A 10,940-nucleotide genomic window follows, 5' to 3' on the forward strand; every position below is an offset into this window, starting at 1 on the left:
TGAGGCAATCCTTGGTCATCCCCTCTTCTCACCCTTATATCACATGAGATTGAAGTCTAGCATGCGAAAAATGAGGGAGGCGAGTTGGGAACTCGCTGAAAAGAACACAACCTTATTGAGGGAGGTTAGTTGCTTACTGAATATTGATGGTTGTTACTTACCCAGGAAGGAGGATTTGTTGGCGTTCCTCTATCTTACCGCATGTCAACACTAGCGAGTGGGCTAGTTTAACATCAAGAGAACGTGAAATCCTTTGCAAATTGATCCAACAACATGGCTTAAGTTATTAAACAATGTGGACAAGGAGAAACTTGGTTATTAAATAATTTAAAAAAATATGAGCATGTCAAGAATTAAATAGAGAACCTTGAGATTGAAATCTTGCCACTGCACTATCAAATACTACATCTCAACTCAAGTTATTGAATAATGGTGAAATATCAATCATAAAAAACAGCAACACTATTAAGTACATGCCCATTAAGAAAAGTCAAACATAGATAATCATAGATAAGAATGTGTAAGCACATTATCACACGCAAAACAGTGAATGGATTTGCTAGAAAACTTTCACAAGTTTTTTTTTTCCTCCAAAACTTTCAGATTTTTATCATCGGATTACCTTGAGATTTCTACACGAAGGAAAAAAATTGCTAAGAAAGAAATTTTCACACATTCACGCGTAAGATCCCAATGCTAACTAATCAAACCATAGTTGAATGCAAATTCTGTATAGGTTATACCGTAGTTATAATGTACTTTTAATGTAGTTATAATGCAATTACAATGTAGTTATAATATAATTATATTTCAGTTGTACTATAGTTTGAGACAACAAACTTGTGGCAATTTTTTAGATACACACAACAGTGAGTTTTGATATATGAAGCCATCTCTTCACCGAGATGGTGGATTTGTAGTTGTATTTCAGATCTTTATGTCTATGTTTATAAACACACATGATTTGTGGATTTTCTAAAACTAGGCTCATGCTCTAGGGTGGTCGTTCTATAGAGATACAATATGTTTGTATGTTTATAGACACATGTATATAAAACACTACGGAGTACCTATCAAACATAATAGTACTCGTGGTCAAAGTATATTTGACTTCGAAAGTATTAGTCTGTCCAACGACAAAATATATTTGGTCAAAGAAAATACCAATATTTATAGGACGAGTAGATAATTTCTTTTACATACTGACTAGTAGTACCTCCGTCCCAAAAATAAATACAGCCGTGGTTATCCGTGTCCAACGTTTAACTGTCCGTCTTATTTGAAAAATTTATAAATAAATTTAAAAACTAGTCACACATAAAATACTATTTTAGAACAATAAAAATACTAATCGTAAAAAATTTTTAAATAAGACGAACGGTCAAACGTTTAACATAAACAGTGCAAAACTACACTTATTTTGGGACGGAGGGAGTAATATACTGCGACTAATATGCTTATAAGGGTACAACGTTAAAAAAAGTTTTTGGAAATTGATTGTGGTACAAGCACTGCATTATACTACTCCCTTCGTCCCAAAATAAGCACAGTCATAAGTTTCCATTGTCCGTCTTATTTAAAATTATTTTATGATTAGTATTTTTTATTGCTATTAGATTATAAAATATGAATAGTACTTTATGCGTGACTTATGTTTTCTTTAGGTTTTTCAAAGAAAAAATTAAATAAGACGAATGATTAAAGTTGGACACGAAAACTCATAGGCTCATGGCTGCATTTATTTTTGAATAGAGGGAGTAATAAGTAAGGGCACATTTCGATCTGTTGTTTTATCTTTCTTTTTTGTTTTTTCTTTTTTTTTGCAATCTCCCTCGTGGTCGTCTGCGGACGGCCTGAACGACTTTTCCCCCCGTCTACCCTCCGACCCACCGCGCGGCGTGGCAGGCAGATTCCAAATTCCAACCCCAAATCGACCCAATCTCCGGCGCCCCGATCACCGGGAGATCCGGGAAAGCACCCAGAACAACCGGAGTTGCCGCCGGCGCAAAGAGGAGGAGGAGGCGGCGGCGTCGGCGGCCGTGGCGAAGTCGTCGGCGTCGGCGGCGGCCGCGGCGGCTGGGGTATCTGCGATGATAACCCGGTCGAAGCTGGTTGAGCAGCTGCGCGACTACCAGATCCGATCCCAACACAAGTAAAAAATCCCCCCTCGCCTCACTCTCCATTCTCTGCAAACTCAACCGTAATTAGGACTCCCAGTTTTATTCTGTGGCAATTGGCATAATCAGATCTCGGGCTCCCCCGGTAGGCTTTGTCTCTAAGCTAGGGTTTGGTTCGAAGTCGCACTGGGCTAAGTTAGTGTTCTTGATTGGTAGTAATGCGATTTGCTCCCTAGTTGTAACCTGGTGGACGATATGGCTGCTTGTTTTTTTATGCGAGCAAGCATTGCTGTTTTATAAATTTGGATTCAATAACATTAGTAGTACAGAAGGAAGTTTGCAGCAGTTGCTAAATCATCAAGTCTACTCTAGTGGATCTTCCTTAAGACATTGATGTGCTCTTTTCCTCTGGATTTGGTTTGTGGTTGTGGGAGTGAAAATAATTTGTTAGTGAAGTTCTAGTTCTTTACCATCCTTGTTCAAGGTACCAGGGGTATTGATAATTCTAACTTGCGAAGTTGTGAGGCGCCATTGTTTGGCATCTCAGATACCAAATTTTGGTACCTTTCGAAGGACCACGTGCTAATGTGTTTTCACCGAGCGTGTTTCCAAGTTTCTTTACTTGGTTCTGATGAGTGATGGTCAGTGTTCCGCAGTGATAAGGTTCTGAGAATGTGCCGTGTGCTCTGCTAAATTTGCTTGCTGTTTCTTGAATACGAACCCCAAAATTTGCTAGCAGACCACTTTATCTTGTTATAAATGGATTCAAGCCCCAAAATTTGCTAGCAGACCACTTTATCTTGTTATAAATGGTTTCAAGTCAGAAGCTAATAGTTCTCTCGATGTATCATGAAATCGTGCAAAACAAAATATTATCTTGTATTCATCCAAAATGATTTCCTCCGTGTGAGTCGCTCCTCGGTCAAACACAACTGCACTACCACCTCAATGAACTGAAAATGGCTCTGCTTCTCTGTTCTGCAGGCGTGACATAATTGGAGCAGTCTCATGGGGCTTGCTGTGTTGCTTTCTGATAATATCATCGTACATGACGTTGTACTTCAGGCACTTCTGGCTGTCCGCTGTTATTATCTCACTCGGTATTCTTCTTCCTGCTGGCCTTTACATTTTGAGGCAGAGAAAGCTTGCTAAGAAAAGAGAGAGAAGATTATTGCTGCCCCTCTCCATGTAAGAGTGTTGGTTGGTTCCCTGATTTTCTGGTTAATTCTAGCCATGTAGAATCCACATTCTTGGCTTGCTACACACTCTTCATTCATGTTACTCTGCCTCAATATACATCTCATTCTTTAGTCTCTACTGAAGTGCTAGAAGATATATCATCATTTTTTTCTGAGCTCAATGTTGTGCGAGTATATAATCTCCAATGCTTGGTGGGTATAGTACCATCCGTCTCTGCTACAGTCTTTTTTTTCTTCTTCTTGGGGTTTTATATGCTTGCAGGGTGAGACGTGTTTGCCTTGGGCATCACACTTTTGTAACTGATACTGATTGTTTTGATACTGAATTTGTAAGCCATATCCACCCTAGTTACTTGTACTCCAATCTGTTTCTGGACTAGAATGTGTGCATGGAATGATCAGTCCCTCTTTTTCATCCAGCTGATATTGTTTTGACAATTTTGCTGAACGCCATGCTTTCTTCTTATTCTTGAAATACAAGTGTAGCTGCAGTTCTTGAACATATTATTGCTGCGTGATGCTAATCCAGGCATCTACTGGCCTTCTTAAGAACGGCTACCTTTTGCCAGTACAGAGACTTATTCATGGAAACCTAAGAAATTCAGATTGTCAGAAGAGGCAGTTTATTTTGGACGTGCCTACATTGCTATCATGCCATCATGGACGTGCCGATCATGGAAACCTACAAAATGGTTTTACTGTTAGTGCTGTGAATGAATGTAGGCACGTCCATGATCGGAACATTGCAAGTCCCATTGAGTATTCAGCAGTAGTCTGGTTAAATCGTTTTATTTATTAAATAAAATCATTTTTCGTTGTCAGAAAATCAGAAATCTACGCTACTTAAAATATTAGTAGTGGTGGTGTTTATTTTGCCACACCACCCCTACCACTGATGTTATGTTTGGGCCTCACAATCTATACTATTACATCACCCTCTAATGAGTACTCTTCCATTTCACTGTTGGCTCTTCATAAATTTTGCGAGAGATAATCCATGAAATGCCATTGATAAGCGTTTAAGTACTAGAAATGCTATCGACAAGTGTGAGTTCCAAGAAATGTCATCGTACAAACGATTTTGTCCCAAAAATGCCATCGCCGTTAGGGTTCCGTTCATTTCGTGCCGTTAAGTTCTATAGGATGAACAGTGTATTTAACGGCACGGAATAGATGGAACCCTAACGGCGATGGTATTTTTGGGACAAAATCATTTGTACGATGGCATTTCTTGGAACTCACACTTGCCGATGGCAATTCTGGAACTTAGATGCTTGTCAATGGCATTTCATGGATTAATTATAGCAATACTACTTCTTTACCACTTAAAATGTTAGTAGTGGTGGTGTCCGTTCTGCCACATCACCTCTACCATTGATGTTTGGGCCTAAAAATCTGTACTATTACACTATCCTCCAACGAGTGTTCTCCCGTTTCACTACTGGCAATCCGCAATCTTCGAAACCACCTACTTATTTAATAACAGGAATCATAAGAGTACTACTAGCACTAAATATATGTTTAATTGAATTAATAAGCTAGAAACTCAATTTGTTTTTCGTTGCAACGCACAGGCTCTTGGCTAGTATCTAGAAATGTAGGGAAGAAACTAAGTTTACAGTGGGCTGTGATGAAAGTGCTTTTAGGCCATTCACAGTACAAGATATTACTACGAGTAATCTCATAGTGCTATTAGGATAAATACACGGGTTCTCAAATTATTTTTCCCCACAGTGCAAAGTAGCTCTAGACGTGTTTCAGTTTTGCATATCAAGCCTTGCTATTTCCTATTTTAGCTCATATTTTGTAATTTGCAGGCAATCCAATATTTTACACCAAACACCCTAAAAATTAGAAAAAAAAACATTCACCCATCCATCCTCCTAGTCATCCCCGTCACGCTCTCCCCCACCGCTCGTCGCGCAACTCTTCCTCCAGCGTTGGCGCTAGTCTCCCTCTACCTTCCGCAGGGCGCCAGTCTCCCTCTACCTTCCGCCGGCGCCACACCTATCCAACTCCTTGATGTGGCGCTGTTGTCTACCCCCTCTCCTCCCACCTCGTGCAAATTTGGCACGTAGTTTGCCGGATCGGGCCTCGGACAGTAGTGGTGTTAGCTCAATGATGGCGGCAAGGGCAGCTCGATGATGGCGGCAGCAACATCTCGAAGTTGACGGCGGTGGCCACTCCGTGCCACTGAGCTAACCGGATTTGGCCTCCAGAGGAGGCGACGACAACTCGACGACGATGGCAGCGGGATCTCCCTTCACTCGCTTCGTCTACTTTGTTAGATTTGGTTGAAGCTTTGACGACATCGGCAAAGGAAGTTCAAGAGGGGACCTTCCTATTGAAAAAAATCTGATAATTTCTGACATGGTTCGCATGTCCAAGTGAAGGCTCGCGCTCCTCACTAGGGCATAACCCATGCCAACGTGGCTTAGAATCTCCAAGGTGGCGAGATAAGGCCAAACGCCACCTCACTGCACTGTGACCGCTTCATATTCCCTTATATGCTTGGACTTTTTTTAATTATTAAATCACCAAATTGAATCATTATTTACTATAAATTATGATAGTAAACAAAATTAAACCGATGGAAGGAAATGAGTCGACTAGCCAGGAAAAAACATGTCTACATCATAATTATTATCTCCATTTCTACTGATTGCATTGTCACCATGGCAAAATACATACCCTCTTTAATTTGTTCCAAATATAGCAAACTAGTACAAGATGTGATACATGCTAATACTACGAATCATGATAAGAGCTTTATATTGCTAACTTGCTATATTTTAGAATGGATGGAGTAACCATTTCTTGTCTCTCATCGCATCAGTGCCAAATCCTTATGGCATTGTGTAAAACAATGAATTGGTCTTGTGAAATCAACGTTTCCAGAACATATTATAAGCAAAACAAGATATACATTACTTAGAAAAAGAAATAATAATTTATATATATAAACAAAACATGGCGCTCCTAAAAATTACCCATTAGAAAGGGGGAAAACAAGATTTATCGTCGCAAATCAGATTATACTCCTAAAATGCTGATAGTATTAAAAGAAATAAACGGAACTAAATTAAGATAGCTTACAAGAAACATAAAGAAGAAACGGAACTAGATTAAGACAGCTTGAACGGTTATTTGATAGTAGCAAACAATTTTTATATTAAAAAAAGAGAACGGCTTGATCAGAACTCCAAAGTGAGCAGGCATTTTTGTTTCGCAGCTCAATCATCTTGCAAACACAAATGCTATCTTCGCCAGATCACCATGAATCCATCATCCATTTGACATATTATCCTGTATATATATTGCAGCAGAGTGATCAATGTGTCTTCCAGAATAATTTGTTCTTCTCAAGCACCATCACATCCAGCACGGTGTATATGGAAGAGACACACCGGTGAAACTTTTGTTGGATAAAATTTCCTCGCAGCTGCTGACCAGAGGTAACTTGCCCAAGATCTCCATCTTTGAGGTCTTCAAATGGTAGGCTAGTCCAGTCTGCAGCGCTTCACATAAGAAAACAATCTCCTTGTACGGATGGAATCCGAGAACATCGATGTTCCCATGGTATCCATGATAGAACATTGGGATCGGCGGTTGTGGAAAATTACCAAATCCGAGGGCATTATTATCAACGTTTCCATGGTATCCCTGGAAGATCGTTGCTGGGAGCCTGTACTCAGGAACATTACCGCGATGATCGCTGTCATCGTCGCCGTCGGAGCTCCATTCGAAATCGATCTCTTCGTCATGTTCCTTGCGAAATGTAGTACTGTCCTTCTTGTCAAGATCTTGCAAGAGCATCCATCGGCGGCGAGTTTGCCGGGGAAACACGGAATCGAGGTTGTTTTCGTGCTTCGGCACCCACTCCATTTCGTCGCACGATTCGTTGAGAACCCAAACCTGAAGCGAGCGTGGCTTTGTTATCAATGCAAGGTACACGCCCTTCTCTGACCTCCCTAGACAGAAATGCGAGTGGCCATTCGACCTAACCGTTGGCATTTTAATCACTTGGTACTTATCATCTGACAAGGAAAACCTGCAGAATCAAATAATCGAAAGAAAATATGATATCAACAAATCACCCATAACTTGAGTAATAACATTTTTGTTTCACTAATATAGTAGAGGATGTAATATACTGCTCTCTCCATCCCAAAATATAACAACTTTTAGCCATCACGATTTATTCCAAAATTTAACAACTTCTCCACCAACATTCTTTTTCTAACCAATCACAACCCTTCACCATTCACTTCTACTTACTTTTTTAATAATCGTGTCTAACTCTAAAACTTCTTATATTCTGGGACGAAGAGAGTACCTCATTTTTCAAAATGTATAACGCTGTTAACTTTTTATACCGCGTTTGACCATTTGACTTATTCAAAAATTTAGTATAAATATCTAAAAGTATAAGTTAAGATTACTTTTTCTTAATAAAAAAGCAGGTCATAACAAAATAAACAATACTCCCTCCATATACTTTTGATAGACATATTTCATCTTGACACACAGACCAAGGATAAGTAATTCTATTTATCATTCATTTAAACATGTTATTAGTCATTCCTCGTAAATAAGCGATTCATTAATATTTACATTTCTCAATGCCCATGTAGCCAATCATGTGTGGAAGAATGGTGAGTCACGCATTAAATTCGAGAAAATCATTAAGAGGATAGGTTGTTGGATTGAAATATGCCTATCAAAAATAAATTTTTCATATTTGAAAATATGATTATCAAAAATAGATGGAGAGAGTATTTATCTATATATATCTTTTAATAAAAAGAATGATGAAGCATTATGCGAAAAGTCAATAAATTTTAAAACGAAGGGAGAGCATGTAATAAATGGTTTACCTCATGATAAAATATGTTTTGTAATGCACGTAGAGTGCTCCTTGCCAGTAGACGGCTTTGCACTTGTGACCTGAAAAATCCATCCGCATGTCGGCGATCGTCGTCCTCGCGGCTTCCCCTTGCCGATGGAAGGTCCTCTCCTCCCACCGCCCGGTGCTCGACGAGTACACGTCTAGGGTTTGCAGCGATGGCGGCCACTCGGAGAACTCGTCCAGGAGGACGCGTTCCTCGCCCGACGACGACGACGTGCCGGAGCCCGGCGGCGGGAGGCAGCAGCTGCACGCGCTGCATCTGCGGCGGAAGCAGGTGACGGAGAGGACCTCGTAGCGGGAGGAGGCGGCGGGGTCGTAGGCGAGGAAGTCGGCGGGGAAGGTGCTGGCGCCCATCCGCGGCGGGCGGCGCGGGGGCAGCGGGGGCGAGCACCACCGCGTGGCCGGGTTGACGGCGACGATGGCCGGGCGGTGGGTGTCGGGGTCGGGGTCGCCGCCGAGGAGGAGGAGGCCGTTGCAGTGGTCGTGGATCTCGTGGCGGCCGGGTGGTGGTACGGGTATATCGCCGCCGGCGGTGACGGCGGGCAGGAAGTGGAGGCTGCCGGAGATGGAGGAGGGGCGGCGGGCGAAGAACCTCGGGACGTGGCGGGAGGCGGAGGCGGTGGACTGGTGGCCGATGTAGATCCCGGCGAGCGAGCGCGGGAGGAGGCCCCCGCACAGCTGGCGGCGGCGGGCGTCGATGGCGGCGCGCCACGCCTTGGAGACGCCGCGGGACGCCGCGAGCGAGCGCGGGTCGAGGCGGACGAATACCTCCGCGAGCACGTCTTCGGGGAGCGCCGCCAACGCCGCCGCCGCCATCGCCTCCGCACTCGTCGATCGATCTCGATCGGTGGAGTCGATCTTGATGGGACGCCGTATTTGTTGCCGAAGGGTTCGACGGGATCGAGGCGTGGCGATCTTGATCGACTCATCGGTGCCGTCGGTTTAGGAAAAGGGTAGTAGGGTGCTTAGGAAAAGGGGAAAAAAAGGCTCGGTGGGGAGGAATTTTTATTATTTTTTAACTTTATATAATTGTTAATTTGAAAAATAGACCATCTTCAAATTTATTTCTAAATCTGAACTTCTTTATCACGTCATCCCGCCTAAAGTAATTGGCGTGGCAAGACAACGCTGACCCGCCATATCGCGAAATAACGTTGCCATGACAAAGTGGCGTGGTAAAATAATACTGGTATGATAATAGTCAGTGTGGCCTGGCAACGTTATTTTGCTATGTCAATTTTTTTAGCATGGCTAAAAGGTTTAGATTTAAAAAATAAGTTTCGGTATGATTTATTTTTAAAATTAAAAATTAAAAAGAAATTCTTTTTTTAAAAAAATCGATGGGCGCTGTCTTCGGATGCTTGGGTGCAGTCCAATAATCTGAAGAAAAACAATCTTGTATTTTTAGATTCTCGTTAGTTGTTCCTTGGAATTTTAAGTTTAATTTCCAAACAAGACATTAATCTAGTAGGAAAGGATTATTGATTACCCAATAATAAAATTTCTTTGGCATTGCACATGAAGTGCTCCTCACCAGTACACACCATATTGGAATATTGGATGATCGAACCAAAATTATCCGGCCTTAGGCTGGAGATTGTTTCCTGCAGCCTCTCCTTCTCGGAGGAAAGATCTCCCACTTCCAAGTTCTTGATGAGAAACGTGTAGGACGAGCTGCGACGGTGGCCATACAGAATCATCCGGATCGATCTCCGTTACGTTTGGCTGTCTGTTTCATGAACCGATTTTTTGGTTCTCTCTTGGGCATATGAACGGGGATTAATATGAACACCTCGAAGTGGTGGGACACGGCATGATCGAATAGGGATACCAGCGGACTAACCCGCAAACCCGCTTATAGATAAAATTAGTGAGCAACCCGCGGGTTGACTCGCAGGTTATCTACTAATGGGTTTATCGGTTGACTCACTTGCATTTTTACGACGCGGAAAGCCGAGCCATAACATGAAAATCCACGGGTTATTTTTTATTTAACATATAAGTAGGTCCACGGATCAGTCCGTGTTCATCCCTAGGGTCAAACACGGCGTACTTGTGTTCGATGTCTTCTTTCGCGGCCGCTGCCCACCGGCGTGGTCGGTGTGTAGTAAGAGGAGGCCGTCGCAATGGTCTTGGACGGACCAGTACCACTACCAGACGTCTTGTGTTGGGAGGGCAAGTAGTCGAGCTTGCCGTTGATCAGTGGAGGAGGGCGGGAGAAGATCTCCGGTTGTCTGTGGCAGTAGAAGTTGATGAAGATGCCGGCGAGCGAGAGAGTGGGAGGAGGTCCGTGCGAAGCAGGTGGCGTACAGGCCAGGCCTTGCGGACGCGGCGGGATACCGCGAGCCAGCACGTCGTCGGGGAGCGCTGTCGTCATGTCGTCGTCCGATTCCGACGGCTCTATCACCTCCTTCGGGTTGCTTTGCTTTGTTTGCTGCTCGCTCGTGCTTGTGCTCGCCGCCGCGGAGATCGAAGTGAAATTCAGGTAAATCACCTCCTTCTGGCAATCAAGGAGGGCTGTCTGTTGGCCTTCTGATGGACTCTCCTTCCTTTTTCTTTGGAGACAGATTGCCTGGAGGCGTTGAACATGGTTCAGGCGAAGGAGAGAAATCTATCGAAACTAGCCTTCCTAGTCAGGGAGGTGCGTGACCTCCTGTCCGGAAATAGGGAATTTCTGCTCAGGAAGACTAACCGAGACCAAAATCTTGCTGCTCA

The 10,940-nt window shown here is 43.0% G+C and overlaps 2 protein-coding genes across 2 annotated transcripts; one reads left to right on the plus strand and one right to left on the minus strand.

Annotated features, from left to right (window-relative positions):
• The first annotated feature begins 1,939 nt into the window (after positions 1 to 1,939).
• On the plus strand, positions 1,940 to 3,680 carry LOC127765829 (uncharacterized). Its single transcript, XM_052290787.1, has 2 exons — positions 1,940 to 2,152; positions 3,102 to 3,680. The coding sequence occupies exons 1-2, from the start codon at positions 2,091 to 2,093 to the stop codon at positions 3,307 to 3,309; spliced, it is 270 nt and encodes an 89-aa protein (XP_052146747.1). The 5' UTR covers positions 1,940 to 2,090; the 3' UTR covers positions 3,310 to 3,680.
• Positions 3,681 to 6,382: 2,702 nt separating this feature from the next.
• On the minus strand, positions 6,383 to 9,041 carry LOC127768472 (uncharacterized). The gene is made up of 2 exons (XM_052294054.1): positions 8,194 to 9,041; positions 6,383 to 7,367 (listed from the first exon to the last, which is right to left on the minus strand). Exons 1-2 carry the CDS (start codon positions 9,039 to 9,041, stop codon positions 6,689 to 6,691), a joined length of 1,527 nt encoding a protein of 508 aa, XP_052150014.1. The 3' UTR covers positions 6,383 to 6,688.
• Positions 9,042 to 10,940: the final 1,899 nt, after the last annotated feature.

This window comes from Oryza glaberrima, chromosome 3, assembly GCF_000147395.1.
Source record: "Oryza glaberrima chromosome 3, OglaRS2, whole genome shotgun sequence".
Lineage (NCBI taxonomy): Eukaryota > Viridiplantae > Streptophyta > Magnoliopsida > Poales > Poaceae > Oryza > Oryza glaberrima.